This window comes from Rhea pennata, chromosome 1 (genome assembly GCF_028389875.1).
Source record: "Rhea pennata isolate bPtePen1 chromosome 1, bPtePen1.pri, whole genome shotgun sequence".
NCBI classification, from domain to species: Eukaryota; Metazoa; Chordata; class Aves; order Rheiformes; family Rheidae; genus Rhea; species Rhea pennata.
The window spans coordinates 66,992,213-67,014,386 of record NC_084663.1 but is presented as its reverse complement, the minus strand read 5'-3'; the positions used below and the strand labels follow the sequence as shown (position 1 = coordinate 67,014,386).

General features: G+C 47.6%; 1 protein-coding gene across 2 annotated transcripts in view; it reads left to right on the top strand.

Annotated features, from left to right (window-relative positions):
• LOC134137327 (sodium- and chloride-dependent GABA transporter 2) overlaps positions 1–21,192 on the top strand; it is a 31,295-nt gene extending 10,103 nt beyond the window's left edge. For both annotated transcript variants that reach the window (XM_062570174.1, XM_062570165.1), the window contains 10 exons: positions 1,206–1,338; positions 5,272–5,406; positions 12,409–12,512; positions 15,384–15,508; positions 16,134–16,246; positions 16,905–17,042; positions 18,421–18,523; positions 19,168–19,268; positions 19,732–19,902; positions 21,073–21,192. In XM_062570174.1, the coding sequence (XP_062426158.1) occupies positions 1,206–1,338; positions 5,272–5,406; positions 12,409–12,512; positions 15,384–15,508; positions 16,134–16,246; positions 16,905–17,042; positions 18,421–18,523; positions 19,168–19,268; positions 19,732–19,902; positions 21,073–21,192 (1,243 nt within the window). The remainder of the gene's footprint in view (positions 1–1,205; positions 1,339–5,271; positions 5,407–12,408; positions 12,513–15,383; positions 15,509–16,133; positions 16,247–16,904; positions 17,043–18,420; positions 18,524–19,167; positions 19,269–19,731; positions 19,903–21,072) is intronic.
• Positions 21,193–22,174: the final 982 nt, after the last annotated feature.

Below are 22,174 nucleotides of genomic sequence, written 5' to 3'. Positions count from 1 at the left end.
AGCTTCCTGGGGAGGTGCTGACCTGCCAGCAGCGTGATGGTGTTCTTCCGAGGTTTCTTCTGGCTGTGGTACAGTGTTCAGTTAGTTATGCTCTGTTAGCATCTGCTTCCCGCTTGTTTCAGGGTCCATGTCTGTAGAAGAAAGGAAACTGCAAGATAACGAAAAATGTCTGAAAGGGCAGAGTGATTTCCTCTGAACTCTCATCCTTGCAATCCGTCACTAGACTGTGAAGCAGGAAAGGAGGCTGTGCATCTCAAACTGTGGTTCTCCAGCAGTGCTACCTTTATTTTAGAATAATTGCTGTATTTTACAGCAGGATGGGCTTGTGGGCATGCTCTGTGCATTGCTGTTGGAGCTGCAAATTAGTGCATGTCCCTCTTCATCTGTCTCAGGCTTGAGGTTTCGGGATTGCATCACAGTGTTTCATACTCATGTCTATCAGTGTGATGTAGGAGTCACAGGAGGAGAGGGGTGAGTCCTGACTTCTGTAAGTCCTGAGGAAGATTTGACACAACCACAGCATGGAAAGCTACTGAATGTTCAGGGTGAGACTGTGAGAACTGGATTGAATCAAGTTCCATCAAGCTTAGGATCTTATCTCCACAGTGTCTGAAAGAGGATGTCTCTTCTGTCTGTGCTATGATGATTGCTGTGGGCCTGTCCTGGCCTTTGTCATGGCATAGGATTCTCTGCTGCTCTGGGTCCTGAAGGGATATATGTATATATCCACTCCCAAAGACAATAGAAGGGCACTGTGGAGAAGGGGGTTGGAGAGCCTTGCTTCTTGTGTCCGCCTGATTGATTCTGTGTCTTAATGAAATGTATCATCTACTTTGTTTGAAGCATGTAAGAAAGGTATAGGTGATCTTTGTAATCTGTGTGAAAGAAGGCTCACTTGAGCCTGGGCTTGCTTGTTTGCACAAGGTTCCACACATTTTTGCAGACTGAGTTCTTACCCCAAACAGGACAAGTGGGAGAAGAAATGTCTTGGCTGGTAGTACTTTCTTCTAAGAGAAGAGCAACTGAGGACCACTGCTTGACTCCTCTGAGGCTTGCAGCCCAGAGCTGGGTGTTGTTTATAGGATATCACCTCTCCCCAAAGCTGTAGGCATTGTGGAGGTGTAGTGAGAGCCAGTGTGGGATTTGGAACGCTAGTGGCCAACATCAGTGACATTCAGGTGCTGTTTTGTCTCCCCCCAACACAGGAGGAGAGTACTAAAAATTTCTGATGGCATCCAGCACCTGGGCAGCCTGCGCTGGGAGCTGGCTCTGTGTCTACTGCTCGCATGGATCATCTGCTACTTCTGCATCTGGAAAGGAGTCAAGTCCACAGGGAAGGTGAGTGCTTGGCTCAGTTCAGGTGTCTTCCCTCAATCACAGCTGGAGCACTCAACCCACCCACCTTTTATATTCAGAGAGACTCTAGATGTCCTCTGGGAATGCCTTTCTGAGCTGACAGGACCCTGTAGGGCTCAGCTTTCAGAGAGGGTTTGAACCAGGCCCTGTGTTGTAGGTAGGAAATGTTGGAAGCACTGGGATAGAGGTGGGAGGCTTCTCAGAACACAGTCTTCCAAGATGAAGATGGGGATCTTCCTATTTCTTGCAGCTGGTCCCAATGAGGCTGTCAAGTCTCCTCCTACAGTTGCTCATGTTCCCCGATAGTAAAAGTCTCAAAAGTCTCTATTTTTTTTTTAATTTTTCCTTCTCCTCCCCCCTCATCCCCCAGTGCTGGTCACCACAGAGGTATTTCTGTAAATGCTTCTAGGAGGGGTCTTTGGGACTGTCTATTTCCATCCCATCCTTTCCCATCCCTGTCTCCTCCCTCTGTTACAGAGTGTGCCACTATCATTTGCACTGAACACATTACTTAGTTTCTTCTACCACCTCCTGACCCATTCCCAACCAGCTGTGTCTGGAGTCAGCAAGAACAGATGGAAATGAAAAGGTTTAGTATGTTATCTAAATGATGTCTTCTCAGCATGCTTTGAACAAGACACTGTGTGTAATGGGGTGTAAAGTTTAGCTGCATCTATTTCTATCAAGTGATGGCATAGATGTTAGCAGTTTTTCCTGCTCCCAGAATGATCTGGGATTATGAAACACAAAGGGGAAATCAAGCAGCTTGCAAAACTGATGTTTGCTGGTTTCCATGGAGTAAAACTAGAAGAAAAGATCAACTACTTGCTGTGGTAGTCTGGTAAAAGAAAGCAGAGGCAGTATAATAACAGCAAGTATGAGGTTTAGACACAGTAAAGTGTGGGAAGTGTGGAGAACAAATTCAATGTATTTTAGATATTAATTCTGTGTCAAATGCAAGCACTTTTAACAAAAATGACTAGTGAAGCTGAGATCTTGTCTCCTTGAAAAGAGAAAACTTGTTTCAGTAAAGAAACTGTGTTTGAGGGAAGTCTGTAAGTTTATCAGCCCTTTGTATTTGACAATCCAGCTAAAACGATGGCTTCAGGGATACCAACTAAAATGATGGTTCTGGGGTTACAACCCATTGGTGAAGGGGTAACTCAGTCCTGGGGATTTACCTATGGAAGGGCAAAAAGAACAAGCTAAAATTGCCTTACTAATAGCAGCAGCAGCATTTTGCATCCTCTGACACAGGGACTGCCTATCCCTGAGGAGCACACAGATGCAGAAGGTTGTCACAGATGGAATCACTTTGCTGAGGCATGTGGATCAGCTTCAAATAAAACCCTAAATGTTGTTGACCAGCATGTGACAGAATGATCATACTGATCCCGGCAAGGTTCCTAGTGATGTAGTTAGTGCTAACAATGCCCCAAAAATAAAAAGATTGGGTCTAAGCCAATCATTGAGTAATATCTCATTGGATCCAGATGTTCATATTGTTAGATGGATGTTTGGCGCTCTTAACCCAAGAAAACATTCTCCAAATTCAGACCTCTGGTCTCAGCACAGATATGAGCAACTGTTGACTGAAAAAGCTTAACACACTAGTTCTTGCAGGCTGTAAAACACGTATGAGGTTACCAAGCTCATTTGGTTGAATCCAAATTATATGCCAGAGAACTACTAGTTTGTTTTGTGAATTTCTAAAACTGGTATTATTTAGGAATCCAGTTGAGAATTTGCAATCTGGCATGCTAGAAGAATATGCACTTAGGTTCAAAGGCTATATATATATATTTTTTTAAAGATTTTTTTTTAAACTTACAATATTTTCCTGAACTGAGAAAGATAAGACTATAATTTCCTGAAACAAAAATTTGGTTGTGTAGTAAGTACAGAGATGATTGTTAAACTGGCAGGAGCTGCAGATTTGATTAACTGGTGTGGAAAAGCTTTAACCTGAAGCCTACTTGAAACTTTAGGAACTGAAATGAATGATGATGTTTGCCCGTGTGGAAAGACACTAGCCTTAGATTCCTTCAGTGTACATGATGATGACTCAGAGGGATGGGGATGGAACTGCTAGCATAGACATCTCGGGTGATCATGAGTGTCAGCAAGTAGTCATTCTTCACCTAGTTCTGTAGCATTATCTGAGAGAGCTGTGATATATGTCAGGACACATAAAGTGCATAAAGAACTTGGAGCTGCAGACATTGATGATAGCTTAGTATTTTCATTTTCAAAGATGGAACATCTTGCAAATCCCTCTATTCTTCTTTATGATAAAATTAAATAACAGAAAAGCATTTATCTGGACTTAGAGCATTGCATTCCAATGTGAGGTACATTGGATGTTGCTTTGTTCAGGTGGAGCATAACAAGATCAATCCATAAGAAATATCTATTTGAATCACTATTCAGATCAGAAGCATTCTCTAGAGGCAGAGAGAATGTGACCATATTGTCCAGGGAAATCATGCACTCCTTCTTGGTAGTACTTCTTCTAATGGGGAAACTGCTGTAGACGTGACAGAACCTGTGACCACCACTAAGGGATGATGGGCATTAAGTGAATTTTGAAAAGAGTCATTCTGGATGAATGGACAGAGATTAGAAATAGATCATTTCATGTCATTATGCATTGTAGTTACTCTAGAGATGAGCTTTAGCTCTTTGCTGTGTAACTTCTAATACTGAGAAAAGAGCTGTAAGGTAGCATGAAGATGAAGAGTACTGATGTAAATCCTCACTAAACACATTGACACAGGAAAAACCTGAAGGTACATTGGCTTATTTTTTTTTCTTTGTCCTAGTGTGATACAACAAACTGAACAACTTTTTTCAAGGTGGTCAGTAAGTCTTGAAGGTACAGGAGCAACACAAAAGGATTAATGACACTAGTGAATTGCTGAGGACACTACATCAGCCCTTGGGCATTAGTTTCTTTATGCAGGAAACATCAACAGCAGTGTGCTGTTGTTGTGAACTACTATAGCAATTAGCCAGAACAGTTCTGAAAGAACCCTAGTAATCCCCAAATTGAAGGTTATGTTTACCAGACATGGAATCCCTGGAAGGATTAGCTGATACTGGCCCACAGCATTCATCAAAGGAATGCAACTACTTTGCTAGAGCAAGGGATTTCAAACGTATCTGAGTAAGTCTGTGTTATCCATGGGTCCAGTGGAGCAAAAAGTAAGAAAATACAGGTTAAAAAAGCTGTGTTTGAGCCTGAGTCTTTGGTAACGAGTCTGAGATGTGCTGCCCTGCTCTTCATGAAGTGCCCTTGCTAGGTATTTCCGTGAACATAGATCAGTCAGACAGTGGCTGTGAGTCATTTAAGTGGAAGGCACAAGCCAGTTGCCAGTCCTGAATAGGGTGGCATCAGTATTGTCTTCAGTGATCCTTTGATAGCAGTAATGTTTCAGGCTCTATCCCTTATCTGTATGCTCCTTCACTCTTTCCAGTAAATCCTAGGGAGAAATGACCCTTGGTGTGTGACTCAGGCCTCTACTTAGGGTAAGGATGTGCAGATGGTCACAGGGGGCAGATTGTTACCTGATGAAAATAGATGTTAATCTACTGAATTCAGTGGAATGACTCTGACTTGAACTAGGTTTGCAGTCTGGATTGCTGCTAGGACTAGAAAGTTTTTCTTTTGCTCTAGACACACCACGGCATGTTGAGTTTCTTGGGTGCATGCTAAAGAGAGTTTCTTTCTATTGCAGACTAAAGCAAGATGCTGAGGAAGGCAGCTAGATCAATTCCTTGCCACTGCCCAGCTGCCTTTCTCCTTTAGGCCCTCTTCTTACTTCCTCCTGGGGGATGGTGCCCTGCTCCCACCTGGCACTCCAGGCTCTTGCCCTTGCTGTTTGCTCACATATGCTTCCTTTGTGCTTCTCCTAGGTAGTGTATTTCACGGCCACGTTCCCATATCTCATGCTGGTAGTTCTGCTGATCAGGGGAGTCTCCCTGCCGGGGGCATCCCAAGGAATCTTGTTTTACCTTTACCCAGACCTCAGTCGCCTCAGGGACCCCCAGGTAAGGTGGAGGAGGGACTGAATGGTTGAGCTGCCTGAGCTGTGCTTGGATGGATGTAGGTGGCTTTTCTTTTTTTCTACTTTTTATTTTCTCATTCTTTTTCTTCTGCTTTCTCTACTCCTCACCCTTCTGTGGACACAAGACAGGGCTTTGATATTTGTGTGTATTCTGGTGGTCCCAGTGCTGACTTGCCTTCAGATTTCATCAGTGTCATTACTGTATTTTCTGGTTCGAGTTGGTCTGAATTGTCTGGGGATATTGGCTGATGTGACAAAAGCTGTCAGTAGGGCTTTAAACCTCGCAGCTACAGTGACACCAGCCATCACCTCTGTTTCTTGGGAGATTCTGCCTTTGCAGTGGTGCTGCAGAGCAAGGTGCTTTGCCAGGCATGTGTCCATGAGGCACAACTCTGTGGTGTTGTGGCAGCACGCCGGGAAGAGCCCTCTCCTCTCTGCACGCTCTGGCTTCCTTGTGAGTGCACCTGGGTTTGTGGACAGGGATGGAGCAGAGGTATGCATCAGATGGTTTCTCTGCTTGGCTCACAAGGGATGAGTGCAGTTCAGCTGGGAACATCCTTTCTTCATTGTGGGCACACCACAGTAAGATATCAGCCCTCTCTGAGCCAGAGTGTGCAGAGCTCTGAGAGACCTACAGTCTCTAGTTTCAATTTTCATACAGTCTCTACTTCAAATTTTTCAGCAGAGCTGCTGCCATGGGAGTCTGAGAGACCACCATGGTCCCTCCTACTGCTTTTCCAGGAGGAGGAAGGTGACTCTGCTGCTGGCTCCATTCTCCAATACCCTGCTGCCCTCCTCACCTCCCTTTCCGTCATTAGAAATTCCTGCCCGTTTGACTGGAGGTTCAGTGCCTGACTGCCACTTTTAATCTCTTCAGGACAAGTTATTCCATGTTAAATCCTAGTTCCAGCTGAGCTGCTGTACCAGCCTTTGTATAAAGGTGTTTCCAAAGGAGATTAAAGGGTGCTTGCCTGGAAAATAGGCCAGCAAAACCCTTCATAACCCCATTAACCCTTTCTGCTCCAGCCCCAGACTTGCCTTTGTTGTTAATTTTGCAAATGGGGCCATGAATGCTGAGGGAGGAATGGCTACAGCTGAAGCTGCTCTCTGATACAATGAGAGTTGGATCCTTGCAGATGTGAGGTACAAGCATCTCAAGGGCCATGTAGGATTCCCAGTTTTTGCTTGTACCACTGATTCAGTATGGTTTTGTGCAAATTGGTTTGACTTATGGCTTCCAATTTGAAGACCTAAACATGAGTTTCCGGTTTCCAAGTAAAGCCAGTCTGGTTTTTGTCATGTAAAGTGCTCAAAGTTCCTGCTCAGCTTTTCGGAAATCAGTCTTTGGTCAACTATGTGCCTGAGTAGTGACTGAAAAGCCTAATTTTACAACATCAGCTTCTTTCTTGCCCTCTTTGACTGTAAATGGAGATGGAGAGATTTACTGCTGTGTCTTTGTGAAGGTGCCCCAAGGCTTGCGATGATTTTTCAAAACTGTCTAGGAGAATGAGGACAGGTCTGTGTTTGCAATGTTTGTTGCTCCATCCATTTTGATTAGATGTGACTTCTGAAATGAAATGCTCTTTTGGAATGGTGTTGACTTGGTTATTAAAAAAAGTCTTGTTGTTACTGCTGCCATGTTCCTCAGGGGACTGAATTAAACTACTTCAGGCATGGTTTTGCTGGTACTAGTTCCTCAGTGGATCTGTACTGGCAAACTGTCTCGATAAAGGCTGGGCTTTGGAAGCATGGCTTCCTCCCAGGCTGGAAAATGCTGATGCATTGGTAGAACTGCAGGATAACCCTTCAGAGCAAGAGGCTCCCTTATCACTGTGTTGGGGAGGAAAATCTGTTACCTCCTTCCTGGCAGACCAAGGAATTTGTCATTCTTTGATGAATGCTTCTCTTCAGCAGGAGAAAGCAGAAATAGAAGAAAAAGTAGAAGTGATTGCTTTTTTTTTTTTTTTTTTTTTTTTTTTTTTTTTCTTGAATTCTTTAAGATTGTCCCACAAGAGTGAAGGGAAGGGAAGGGTTAGCATCACAAGTCTGAGTGTGCCCAGCCGTGGCCGCCTCTCTCTCTCTGTGCAAGGACAGCATGACTCCTGCTAGTCGATCAGGGGCCAAGTCGCTTATAATTGGTTTGCGTTCAAAGTACGGTGAGCAGTAATTGTTTACCTGCAATCCAGTGCTACTTGGAAAAATGCAAGACTTGTTAGTGCCTGGGAAAAGATTCTGGAAATTAAAAAGGCTCTCCAATCTGAGCCTTATGAGAATGAGTCTCAAGGGGAGGTTTAAATGAAGCAAAACAATATAGCAGGTGACAAAAAAAATGGTTAAAAGTATATGAAAACCTACATGAAAGGAGGAGATGAATTATTTAGCAGATGCTACCAAGGGAGATGCAGCTGAGATATGATTAAGTATCAGAGTATCAGACTAGCATGTGGAAATCATTGCTTTTCACCTGCTGAGTGACCTTGGGCAGAACCTTGAAATTCTGTGGTTTGCCTTATAAAAGAACTCAGACTAGCTGATTAATGATAGTCTCTTCTGGCCATAAAGTCTACAGATTCCCTAAATATTCCTGCACCTTTGTTTTCCCATTCTATAAAATGCTTAGAATTAAAATGTTAAATACGATGCATTTGATATATCAGTAGATCAGACTGTACATGGAAGCTACTGAGCAAAGAATTTTGAATAAAAAGGTCTAATTTTTGTTCAAACAGGTAAAGGTAAAAAGTACTTAACAGATAATTTATTTTGAACTATATTTCTCCCCCTCCGAAACCGTATTTTCTGTATACCACAAGGTTACTACATTTTTCATAGTGTGGCTCATGTTTTAACAGCATGCGGGTCTTAGAGATGTTCACCACTTCTTCTTCTGATCATTCCACTCTTCGTAATAACTTTATGGCAACTTTATCAACTGCTTGTTTCAGTAGATAATGCTGGGGATTTACTGATGTGATTAAGGAGAGATGTGCAGTGTGATCCAGTAGCGTGAAGCAGAAATGAGAAGAATTCAGATTAGAGATAAGACTTAAGGGTGGGAAATATGTCATTAGAAAAACGTTTCTCAGGCCCTGGTAGCCTCTCCATCACTTGACGCTTTATTACCAAGACCAGATGCTTTTTTAATGGACAGATTCTGAGAGAGAACTGATGAGCTCGGTGCAGAAAGTGCTGGCTGGGGCTTTGGGCTTGCTCTAAAGAGAAGAAATATAATAGTCTCTTTTCACACTGGTGTCAGTCCAGGGACTCTAGCTACATTTTAGTAGATTTAGTGGGTGAAAATGAAAGAGAAGTAAAATTCAGCGCCCTATGAGTCTATCCCTTTCTGGAAAAACAAGAAATGTTTTTTCAGAACGTGCTCAAAACCTCCCACTCTTGTTTTGCTCCAGAAATTTCCAGAAATCCCAGATACCTTTAGGTAGTTTTTATGTGAAGAAACCACTTTCTATGAAACCCTGCTTTCTTCAGAGTCCAGCCACGTTGAAAGGAGGCTGGGTCCAGGGGAGAAACCAGGGCGCCCGACCCGGAGAGGTCTGTCGCGTGGTCTGCAGCCCAGCTTTGCCGGCGGCCCACGCCACGGGCAGTCGCTCCCGTCATGCAGGACGCCTAACGCTGCGCGACACCGTGCCGCGGCACCGACGCTTGCCGTGCGTGAGTAGTGCAGCTGGGCGTCACCTTCGTCCGACCAGCCAACCTCTGCTTCTTGCTCAGTCTTTTATAAATCTGCGTCGCTTTAAAGTAACTCGGCCTTTGCTTTTCTGGGCAGCGTTTATTTGCCCCCGGCGGACCCCGCAGACTCCTCCTTTGCCACGGGCGTGGCGGGAAGGGAGGGCAGGGGATGGCGCTGCCCCCCGGGCTCCTCGGGGAGCCGCCTGCCGCGTCTGCAGTCGGCAGGGGATGCTTTCGGGGACCGGCTCGCGGTATGCGCTGCAGCGAGCCTCGGCTGCGGCGGCCGCCCCGCGGCGAGACCCCGGCCCGCCGCTGGGAGGACGGCGAGGTGTTTGCGTCTTCCAGGGCCGTGACCCGCTTGGTTAAACAAGGGCCCCGGGCCCACGCTGGGGAAGGGGTCAGAGCCGCCGGTCCCCACTTGGGCTGGGGCCTCTCCCGCTGCGGCTCCGCTGCCAGCAGGCGCTGAGGCTGCCCAGCGAGCGGCGAGGCTGGCTGCGGGCCTGCTAAATATTATTTTGTTCCCCTTATTTATTTGTTTTTTCCCAGTTTGACCGGTGAGGCCGCGAGGTGTGCGGGGTGCCGGGGGGCAGCCGGCGTGGAAGGTCCCGCTGGCTCCTGCCGGGGCGGCTCCTCCGAACACGCGGAGGGCGAGCGCAGCTGTGTTTACCTTGGTGGCTTTCCTCCTCGTCGTCGTTGTCGTCGTCCTCCTCCTCCTCGCCAGCGTTTGTTTTCTCGCGGCGGCGTCCGAAGGCGCTCCGGCGGCGAAGGCTCAGCTCGGGCGGTCGCTGCTCCGCGGTGGGCGATGCACCGCCACGCGTGACGACCTCCCGCGCGGTGCTGGATCACCGCCGCTCGCCGACGGGGCCGGCACTTCCCGGCGCGACGCCTTCATGTGATGCGTTACGTACCTTGGGGTTTGATAACGTTTTGCTCTAAAATGGTCTTTCCTGTTATTCGTAAGTGCTTTGAGGGCTTCCGAAGGAAGGATCTGCTTTGGTAGAGGGAGTTATTAAATTCCAGTACACATAATAAAGCAAATAGTGCCGAGAAAATTAAGGAGGGAGGGAAAATGTCCTCCTATAGGCCATAACAATCTTAGATAACTGCAGCTTAGGTATGAAAGCTTTGGTTAAAAAGAGAGAGTAGGAGGTTATTACAAACTGGAGCAAACAACACATTCAAGGAAATTGAATTATGAATTAAATAAACTGGATGGCCTAGAAAACTGCAGACAACAATCCAATCGAAATACCCAGGCTGCCAACATGCTGGTGAAATCTGAACAACAGGATGAACTTTACCAGCCTCTTTGGGAACAGCGGTCAGAGAACAGCAGCACTCTTCAGGGGAAACCAAGCCCTCCATTACCGCTATCAGGCACCTTTAAACAGAGTGGAAATATTTAAATTATGAGAGGCTGATGATCAATATTGCAGGAGGAAAAGGGGGGCTTCGGACTGAAAAAAAAAAAGAACCATTTCTCCTGAGTCACTGTAATAGAGAGAAATGAGCGTAGGAATTTTGAAGAGGGAAGATTTGGTTTGATTTTTCTGAGGTGAATGGTAGTGGTCAGTGTAGTCCTCTGTGAAACGCTGCAGAGCCATGTGGGAAGCAGCCGTCCTTGTGAGTGACTTGAGATGGAGCCTGGACAAGAGAGCGGCTGAAGTTCCTTCCAGCCTGCCTGAACCTACTGTCCTGTGACCTGCTACTTGCTCTTAGCTCTGCCGCAAATGACAGGAGGTCAGGAGTGCCCTGGTGTCAGTCTTGCCGGAGTCCAACAACTGCCAGGGGATCGGGAAAGACAGAAAGGTGGCGTGGTCTTTGACCCAAGAGCTGCAGTAGCCTTTTAAAATGGGAAACAAAAACGCGTTCACCCTGAGCTGATGCTCGCAATCATGCTGACTGAGTGGGACCATAAGATCTGTAACCCAGGTGTAGCTTTATTTGCACTGGTTCTGTCACAGGCTACCTTGCTTCAGATGGGAACGTGTGCTAACACAAGTCCTGCATTCCCATAACACGTCACTTTGCATTGGGTTGTCCACTCAGCCTGTACATGCTCCACATGCATGGACTCCAGAAAGCCCATCAACCTAGGAGCAAGAAAAGAAAAAAAAAGAAAAAAACAAAAACAATGATGATGATTGAATCACATAATTGCTGAGAGATGCCGTGGTCCATAGACACTGCTGGGATGCTTTCCATTGATTTTCAGTTGTCTCAGGTGAGATCTTGGCACTAGGGAAAACTCACCAACACTACTACCTAAGGGAAGAAGGGTATGACCTGAGAATTCTTAGCCAGATGCAAACTCTTCTCATTGAGAACTTCCCAGTAATACTTTTCTTATGCTTTTCTTTCCTAACTAGCTTCCCTTTTATCTCTAGAAAGTGGCTGCATGTCAGCGTTGGTTGAATGATTGTCTTATCAACAGTTTTAAATCCACTAGGAAGCCTTAGGGAAAAAGATGTTATACAATAGAGGATTTAATTAATAATCTTTGTCATTGTTTCTTTCCTCACTGTTAATTCCTCCTTTTGCTGTTCTCTGCAGAAGACGGTGGCTGTGGTTGCGTCGGTGACTACACACAGCTAGGCTTTCAGATCAAATTTGGCATTGACAAATGTTGGCCTTGGAGCACTGGCACATGATCTTGACAACAAGAGTGGAGTTCAAAGGGGCCTCGTGGGACTACATCATTATTGCATTTTCTTTTAGGAGCTGTCCTTTGCAACCGGCTCAGTTTATTTCTAAGATTTCACTCCTCCCCAGTTAATTGGCTTTCAAGTTTTGGAACCTCTTAAATTGGGTCTTGGAGCCAAAGGCCACCATCAGGAACTGTGCCACCTGGTGAAGCACCAGGCCTGCCCAAATAAAGTCCTGCCTCTCACCTGCTAGCAGACAACTCTTTCAGCTCCCATGGAAAGAGTTCGTCTGGCCTGTTACTGCTGGAAGGCTCTGGAGAGTCACAGAGTACTGTAGATTTGATCAAGGAGGAAAAAGATAATGATGAAAAGTTATACATATTGTGGATTTGCAAGGCTCTTGGTGCATCTCTTTTTTTGGTGCTCTTACCACCCTGTGTGCTTTGCTGTGGACTGTAATTCCTGGCACTGTATAATCTAGTGCTATCAAAGGCTCATCTAAATATTGAGTTTTGCTGACCTCCTGAGCACTGACTGACCTTTCTGCTGGTTACATAAGCCCCCAGGTCTCTCTTTCTCTTCACATCGGTGTACTGTCCGCACTCTGTGTTGGCCTTATCTTCTTCTTACCTGTATTTGCATCTCCCTTGCAGGTCTGGATGGATGCAGGCACTCAGATCTTCTTCTCATATGCAATATGTCTGGGATGCCTTACAGCTTTGGGTAGCTACAACAAATACCATAACAACTGTTACAGGTAACTGGAACGCAGCTCTGGCGCCTAGAGCCTTCCCTTCCCTGAACATCAGTGTAAACTGCCTGGGCAACTGCTGGAGGCAACTGGCCATGTGAGGTGCATTGTTTTTCCTTTCTACTCAAGGCATAAGAAAACTCTCCCCAGAAGTTTTCTCTGAAACTTTTTTTCTGTTGCCATGTTGCCCAAATCCAACTCTTCAAGCTATATACCCAAAAGGAGTGCAAGCAACTTTCTGGCCATGTCACGAGTGATAAATTCCCTCTTCCACTCCAGCTGACAGCCAGCAAACTCAGATCCCTTTTCACCAGTCTTCACCTGTGATCCCAGGCCACACCACAATCTTCCCCTTATTAAAGAAAGAGGTGCATGAGTAGCTGTAGCGGAAGCAGAGCTGTAAGAGCTGACCTGGAATCTTTCACCTCGTAATTTATCATTCTCCTGTTAGTTTGGACCTAGTGTCTTGCACAGTCATTGATATTGTTTATTCCTATGTGCCGTCTCTGGCACATATAAACCTACAAATATGACCCCTGCCTCTTGTGCACCCTTCCCATGAGGCACTGCCCTTTGAACAAAGAGTAACCATGCTGCCAAATTGGAACTGGCTGTTGAATTGAACTGGTTAGGTGAAAGCAAACTTGTTTCACTGTAGGTGTGGCCAGCATCTGGAGCTGTATCTCCAGAAGCAAAAAGCCCAATAACCTGCCTCTCTTCCCACCATTCATTTACTGGCCTTACTGCTCTTGGCCCTGTGTTCTGCTGCCTTTTAAATTCTAACTTGCTGTCATTGCTGTGGAAGATCCAGGCAGACCATCACGTTACAAAGTCCTTGTATCTTTATCTATCTCTCTTTACCTTAGAAATTCACTCTTGCTATAAGATGCTTCTCCAGCAGAAGCTGGACTGAGACTACTCTTTCTTTTCATAGCCTTTCCCCCAAACCCTTTTTTGAGAGAAAGAACTGTGGGAATAGAAGTGATAACAGATCTGGCTTTGACCTGCCTCCTGCCTTGGGCCGTAACCCTCTGCATCTCCAGTCTGGATGTGTAACATGGAGACGATGACAAGGGCTGCCTAGCACCAATGTTGTAAAATGCTTCTGTAATTTCAACTGGGAAATACTATGGAAAGGAAAGAGATGTCCGTTTGCACACAAACCCTTTCTGCTATTCGGCTATGCTAGGGAATTTGTTTCTTGTTCCAGCGGAGTTTTCATCTCCAACCATCCAGTTTTCTAGGTACAGACCCAGTTCTATCCTATAGTCTGCAGCTTCGGTCTGTACAGGAAGACAAGGCTAGTTTTTAACAGGACAGAAGAGTAACAGTGTGGTGCTACACTGAATTGCAACGGGCTAGATGTAGCCACCAGTGACCTGGGGAAAGAAAGGTATGTGGGGAGGAGGGACCGTTGCTCATGTGGCAGTAGTCTGAGATGGCACCAAATGGTTTGGACTATTTCCCCTTCTCTGGAATGGTAAGGAGAATCACTTGGACTCAGAGCTTTCCCTTTCTGGTGAAAATCTGGGGACTACACTTTGGCCATTCCCCATGTTACCCTCCACCAGGACATCCCCTTCCCACGCTCTATGTGACTTGAGAGCACCTCTCAGCTCATGCCTCTCCCAGAATGTTTTAACCTTTCATAAATTCGTGTGGGGGAAAAGAGGGAAAAACACCAGGAAGGAAGAGGAACTATCTGAGGTAAATTGGAACTTGTATAAACTGGTGAAGAGTAGGTGGTTTCTAGCAGTTGGAGAAATGAGTTTCCGGTGTGGACTTCCAATTGGATTAGTTGAGTCTGGCAGAGCATGATCCTCTGCATCGGCAGGACAATTCACTCTGGAGATCTCTTTCAGCCTCTCGTGCCTTAGTAACCAAATGAAAAGGTGGAGCAATGATGTTAGGTGCTGTACAGTCCTGGCAAAGCAAAGTGCTGAGTTTTGAAAGGAATAGCTCGAACTATTTGTATAGTTTAGGGGCTCTGCATGAGCTGTAGTCTCTCTCCAGAAATGGTTGTTACAGACAGTGAATAGATCTAGTTAATGTGCGGAGAGGAGCATGAAGCCAAAAAAATGCTAGCTACCTAAAGAGTGATGCAGAAAATCACACTGGATTTACAGAGTAGCATTTAATGAAATCAGAGTAGGCCTTTAAACACCAGAATTGCATGTTCAATTTGGTTCAGAATCTCTTGGAAAGATGCTGCAAATGTTGTTGTCCCTAGGATTGTAGTCATGAGAGGCCTAGGGAGACTGAAGTGTGAAAAGGAAACAGATAGATAAGAGATAAGAGTAGCTGGATAAGAAGGAGGTGAAATAGAGACAAAAATGGATAGATCAGAGAAAATAAATTGGATATCCCTGTTTATCTTTTGCTCATAATATGAGAACCAGGAGATGTCTAGTAGTGTTGGGAGCCAAAAATTTGTAATGTTTGAAAACTCTTTTAAAGAAAAAAACGCCTCTCAGCCAAAACTAATTGCTGATACTCTCTGCCACAGGATTTCAGAGAAATCAGGAGAAAGAGAGAGAAGGAAAAAAAAATCAAGCATTTAGATGGGTGGAGAGTCTATCTCATAAGCAAGCAGCTTCAATAAAAAAAATGCACCTTACACTGTCATTAGCAGAGACTTTCCTTGGGGAGCTCCTGCTTCCTCACTTTGGGCTCGTTCTTCTGCAGCACTCAGTGCCAAGCAGATGCCCAGGGCAGGGGGGGGCTTTGCCACCCCTGCGGGGTGGTCAGGAGTGAGGTTCACTGAAGGCATGGTGCTGAGTGGCAGAGTGGGCTGCAGCTGGCACGGCTGTCTGCAGCTTGAGGTTGCACCTTGCCTCCTGGCTCCCCCAGGTGATGCTTCCCCTTCTCTGCCCCCAGGGACTGCGTGGCTCTCTGCTTCCTGAACAGCGGCACCAGCTTTGTGGCTGGCTTCGCCATCTTCTCCATCCTGGGCTTCATGGCAGGGGAGCAGGGCGTGCCCATTGCTGAAGTGGCTGAGTCGGGTGAGTGAGGGCCACAATGGGGAAGGGCATGCCCACAGGTTACTCATGATGTGCCCTCTGGGGTAATCTGCCCTGGGTCTACGGACGCTGCAGCAGCAGGCTCCTTTCCATGGGCAGCTCTGCTGCTTGCCTCTGAGAAGCAGAGAGAAAAGAGTGCCAGCTATGAGATGTATACAAGTATAGCACTTGCTTCTCTCTTGGCTGGTGGGGTGATGGGCCTGCAAAACATGTGTCCTGGCTTGCTCTGTGTTCCCTGGGACTCAGAGGCTTGCTCCTGCTCCCAGCCCTCGCAGCAGCGGTGCAGCCGTCACTTGCTGTGCTTCCTTTCCCTTCCTCCCAGCTGACCCCTCTGTGCTTCTTCTAGCCCCTTGACTGTGGCCAAGGAGCCTGGGCCTCCTGGACAGTGGTTGGATGTAACTGAAGCAAAAGGCTGCGTGGGCTGTGCCTTGCACCAGGAGGCTGCACCATGCAGCTCTGGGCACACGGCTCTTATGCTGCATGCCAGCCTTGCTGTGCCGCTGCTGGCAGTGATGCTGCTTCCCCATCGCTGGGGTGGGATGCAAGGCATCCAGGAGCTTCCAGATCTGCTGTCTGCTGCCTGCTTTAAATGCCCTTCTCCTCTCAGGGCCTGGCCTGGCATTCATCGCCTACCCTCGGGCTGTCGTCATGTTGCCCTTCTCCCCACTCTGGGCCTGCTTCTTCTTCCTGATGGTTGTTTTGCTGGGACTGGACAGCCAGGTAAAGGAATAGGGAGCTCCCCAGAAGGACAAAAAATATCATCTCTTCAAACTGGATGCAAATGGATTCTGCTTGGCTGATGGAGAAGGCAGGAGGGAATGTGGGGAGCCAGGTCCTTGGTGGCAGCTTTTCTTGCTGAGAGTACAGTACTGTGCCCAAGCACCTATGGAGGGTCAATGGCCAGAGGTTGGAGGGGGGGGGCGTGAAGCTTGGAATGTTTCAGCCACGTGTTAAGGGGTGAGGACACTTCTAGGCCAGACATAGGTCTTTCTACACGGGACAGTGAAGTGCAGAGGCAATAACTGAGGTCCTGGAAGCAGGGTAACTACCTCAATGTGGCCCTCCACTGAGGCATTTATGTGGACTAATCTCCAGGTGGTTAGCCCCGTGTGGGGCACTGTGCTCAGTCAGGCAGCGATGATGCTTCTAGGGCTTAAGATAGTCTCCACATGGCAGTGTGTGGGTCTGGCCACTCTCTGTGGATGTGGCCTGCACATATCCTGAGGTACAGGACATCACTAGTAGCTATGGCTGAGATCAGTTTAATGGTTCTTCCTGGCTGAGGAGACCCTGTCCAGAGAGTGAAAGGCTGGACTGAAACCTGCGGCATTAGCCCAGTGGGACCAGCTGATGGAGGTTGGAACTCTGTTCTTTGCAGTTTGTCTGTGTGGAGAGCCTTGTCACAGCTCTTGTTGACATGTACCCTACCATCTTCCGCAAGAAGAACCGCCGGGAAACCCTCATCTTGCTGGTGTCCGTCCTCTCCTACCTGGTTGGATTGGTGATGCTCACAGAGGTATTTTGGGTTGAGGGGAGAGTGAGGAGCCTGGTGCTGTGCCCTCCTCCAAGCACCTATGGGGCACTCACTGGGTCACCCCTCCAGTGTGTGTGGAGGGACTTGGGGGTGCTAGGGCTGTGGGCTGGAGCCATCTGGCTTGTCCAGCTACACAGTGCCTGGTGGGAGAGGGCCAGGGAGGCTGTGAGTGGTGGGCAGCCCTGGGAGTCGGTCCTCTCTTGCCCATTCAGCATTGCCCCAGTGTTGTTGCATGATGTTGGTGGCTCTTTGCTGCTGTTATGGTTTGGGCACAAGTGTTTGGCCACTACATGACATGGAAGAGTCCAAGGAATATTTTGGAAAAGTGGATATTGTGTAGCTGTGAGCTATGCCAGCACAAATCCTTTCCTTTCCAGATGGCATTTGAATTTTTGCCTTCCAGTCCTGACTGCCTGTGCTATTTATATGTACCAACACATCCCTGACACCTCTCCTGCCTAAAATAGTAACTAGAGCTCCAGGCAGGTGATGTTGTGATTCAGATTTAACTTTACAGCTAGCCAAAGCTTTACAGCTGTAGCCTGTTGCATGGTGGGAGGAGCACATTTGTCCTTTTCTTTCCTGCTCGGTGGAGCTGCATGGAAGCTAGATATAGGGAAACTCGATGGGCCTGAGTGTCCTTTACACTGACTTCCTATCTAGTTCCCTCTTGGTGAAAGCGATTAATTGCCTGGAGTTAAAACTGTTCTGCTTTAAAATCTTTGACTCATCTTAGAAGGGGGAGTGATTGATGCTGCCATGATGCTTTTTCCTGTTTCCATCTTATGTATTCATTTGGGCTTGATATTGAAAAAGTGGCCTTTGATGTTGCGTCTGCAGCTTTGTGTCTAGACTTAGCTGTGGACCTGTTTCGTAGACCAGCTTGTGTAGTTGGCAGGTGAAACATCCAGCTGCTAGCCTGTGAGGGCATAGCAATAGGTGCTTGCAAAATTGCATGCACATTGATTTCCCCTGTGAAAATTAGAAGGCTGAACTTAATCAAGCACATTACATCTCTTAAGGGAGTCTCCACATTCACTTCCAAATACAAGACATGCTTTTTTTCTGTCCTATCATGAAGTAGCCCCAAGACCTCTGATGATGATTTCACTTCTTTTGTTCTGCCCTGGAATGAAGAGCTGCAGAGACTGCTGAGAGCAGGGAGGTTTCTAGAGCTGCTGCATGTCTCCATCTGTGAGCACAAGGGATGCAGCCTTTACTATTGCTGTTTACCAGAGAGGAGGAAGGTGCCTCTAGCTCAGGGGAAAAGTTTGAGCGATTCCTGCTCTTTGCCTGTCCCTGATTCCTTTCCCTTCTCTCCCTCCACACACCGCCTTGCTCCCTGCTTGGCCCTTCCCAGGGGGGGATGTACGTCTTCCAGCTCTTTGATTACTATGCTGCCAGTGGCATGTGCCTGCTCTTTGTGGCCATCTTCGAGACCCTCTGCATCGCCTGGATCTATGGTGAGTGTGAACCAGTGTGTGTGGGGGGGTCCCCAGCTCTGGTCTCTCATACTCTTGCTCGGTTCAGCCTCAGAGTGCTAGTCCGTAACTCCTCTTGGCAGTCACTTTGCAGTGCAAAGCAACCTGCTGAACCCTTGTTTTGGTGCCCATGGACTCAGCTGGTGGGGACTTCCTCACAGCAACACCCTGGGGGATCTACTTGGTAGATATCCTTATCCTTAGCATATTCCTACATGTCCCTGCTTTTGAGCCCTCTCCTTACTTGGGGTTTAGAGCTGGGCACACAGAGGGCCCTGAGACCCTCAGACATTTTTGAGAGTCCTCTCCCAGCCTTGTCATTCACAAGGGATGGGTAAAACTTGAATTCAGGCCCTAGCCTGGGTGACAACAGCTGAGAGGCTGGCTGTGGTTACTTACTGTGCTGTTCGAGAGTGAGTGGATGTTACTTTAGGATGCAGACTGAAGCTGGTTGCATTTCCAACAGGGCTGCCAGCTGTCCTGCGATTACTGCCAGGTCTTTCAGGGAGCTCCTGACCAGTGGTCAGATAGGGGTGAACCCTGCTCACTAGCCTCCCCATGACACACAGATCCTGCTGCCCTTTTGGGGCTTGGTAGTAATGAGGCATGTTTCCCCTCTTCTGCAGGTGCTGAGCGTTTCTATGATAATATTGAAGACATGATTGGGTACCGGCCATGGGCGGTCATCAAATACTGCTGGCTTTTCATCACACCTGCAGTTTGCATGGTGAGAGCCTGCACGAAGAGGGGGTGTGGGGCTGGGCTTCTGTGGGGGTAGGGAGATGGGTAGACCTGGGTGCCTCTGAGGTGTAGATGTATACACACATACAGAGAGATGTGTTTGTATGTAGAGAGGCTTTTATGACCTGCACTTTGGGAACCTGCTGCTCTGCATTTGTCCTTAACCTTTGGGCCCTGGCATGAGGCAAAGCAATGGGGAGCAGGGCCTGGCTCAGCAATGACAGTGGTGTCTGCTGCTTGGGTGAGCTCCTTGGTGCCATGCCCACTGCTGAGCACAGCATGCAACCAGCAAAACTGGCTTGACTAGTATCGCCTGTGTTGTTGTCCTGGGGAGCTCTTCAATACATTGAAATTCTATGTGGAGGGGCAGAGTTGCCAGGAAGGACTTGTTTTGACTAACGGTGCTTATTCTCTTGCTCTTTTTCCCTTGGCTTCTTCCACCATGCCAGGCAACCTTCCTGTTTTCTCTGATCAAATATACCCCATTGACCTACAACAAGAAGTATGTGTACCCATGGTGGGGAGATACCCTGGGGTGGCTGCTGGCCCTCTCCTCAATGGTGTGCATCCCACTTTGGATCATCTACAAACTCTCCACCATCAAAGGCTCCCTCAAAGAGGTGAGGTTGGTGCTCTGGGATGCAGCCATGAGCGTGCTGCTGTGTTGAAGTCCAGTCCTGAATGGCAATTGTTTGTGTGTTGCATGTTAATTAATAGGGAGACTAGAATTAATTGACTCAATTAATCAAGAATTCATTGCTATAACAAGTTGTTGGCTTTATTAAGTTCTGACTGGAAGACTACTCAGAGCTAGCTGTTGCCTCTTGGTGCTACTTAGTTATTGCTCCTGCCTCTTTGCATGCACCATCAGGAATCAGCTCCTTAAATGGTGAGGATAAAGATGATCTCCAGTGCTCCAACTCAGTTTGAAGGCTGCCCTTGACTGGGACTTGGGGACTTGCTCCAAGGAAGCTCCAGATCTCATGAGTGCTCTAGGCAGGGTCCTGGCATGGAGCACCCCCATCCCTGCTGAGCCCAAAGGGCTGGGGTAGAAGGAATGACTAGGAGCCTGGAATTTGTGTTGCAGCATCAGTGGCCTGGTGCCTGCCCTGCACCCAGAGGTTGCTGTGGATTTGCTCTGAGAGAACAGTCACCCAGCAAAGTGGACCTTCCTCTAGACAAGCAACCTGTCTCTGCCATGGCTTACTGGAGAGGAAGAGGAGGTTTTGCAGAAGGCCATGATCCTCTGGGTCTCGCCCATTCTCTGCCTCCTGCAAGTACTTGGGCATGGGTTGTGACAGCAATGGGACCCTGATTTGTGTGGCCAGAGAGAGATGGGTCTGGCTACAAGAGCATGCAAGGGCCATGTTGCGTGCCACAGGGCAAGCCCCGCTCGTGCACTTGTTGGCCCAGTTTAAGCCGAACCTGTGTGCATAGGGTTTCCCTTTGCAGTGCATAAGGAAGGAGGGGATGACCTAGAGGTACTTTGGCACAGACCTTCACTTGGACTGCCTTCTAGATGTGGCCAGGGTGAACAGGTTTTCCCACTGCGTCTCAGATCTCCCATGTGCTCAGTGAGCATCTTGGGATTGTAGTAATTGGTTCAAGTATCTGTTTGTTCTCAGACATTGAAGAGATGGCTGCCTGTATTTCAGGATGCCCTGGCATTTAAAGGACAGGACTTACAGCCCTGCCTATCTGGATGAGTGATACCAGTGACTAGAAGGGGAGAGCCCAGATTGCTTTTTGCCCTTGTAAGATGATGTTCAGTGCCTGACTTTATCTTCCAGAGGCTTCGCCAACTCACCTGTCCACTTGAGGACTTACCTTCCAGGCCAGGCACGGGACAGCCTCTTCCCTCCACCAGAGATGGCCTCCTGATGCTGACAGAGCTTGAATCTCACTGCTAGGACCAGGGGAGAGGGTGTCTCTCTCCCCTGCCCCAGGATGGTTTTCATACAGCCTTTACCACCTGTTGGATAACACATGGATTCTTCACTCACCAAGGAGAGAGGGATTTCTGAGCTGAGCTCCCTTCCTTGGAAGATCTGAAAAGCTGAGGAAGAGGCTGCCATGGAGATGTCCTTCCCAGGCTGTGGAGTTAGCAATGCACCTTAATCCTCTCCTTGGAGAGCCGCCTAAAGAAGCAGATCAAGCACTGGTGTTCCTGAGCATCCCCAGCCTTTCGATGGGCAGAAAGGAAGGACTGATCTTGGAGTGGAAAGTGTCAGAGAGTCTCAGAGGTGTTGCTCCTATGTGGACTTTGGGAGCTTCTCAATTCATTCCATTAAATCCTTGGTTTTTTCCCTTCTAGAATCTCTCTGTCTCAGCTTTGTCTCCCCTGCATCTGTTCCTGATGATATGTTAGGTGGGATGTGCATCAGTGGAGCAATACTGGGCTCTTTTGCACTGACAGAGAGGTATGGGAAGCTGGCCAGAAAAGAGGAGGCTTGGTTAGGGTGGAAAGGAAAACAGAGAACACTGATTAGGAGGCACCCTGTATGCAGTAGGCCTGGGATACTTAGGTAAAGTGGAGAGCGTAATGCCACCTTCTGCTGAAGCCATTGCCAACTCCCAGCAACAGTCATGTGGCTGCTGAGTCACTGGGCTATTCCTGGGGTCTGAGAGAAGTGTGTGGGTTTGCATTTTCTTCATGCAAGTGGAGAATGATGGGAAACTCTCCCTCATCTCCACAGGTCTACGTCATTTTTGTGCTGACTGGCTTCTAGGTGCTTTAGAGACAGCTATTTTGTTTTTTCTGCATATGGGAGGAAGGCTGCACAGTTGAAATGGGATCTGCATGTCAAGTCAACTCATGTAGCCACAAACAGGGCCCCTTGTTTCCAGGCTATCTGGGCAAAAATAATCAAAGACCTGATGCTTTCAATGATG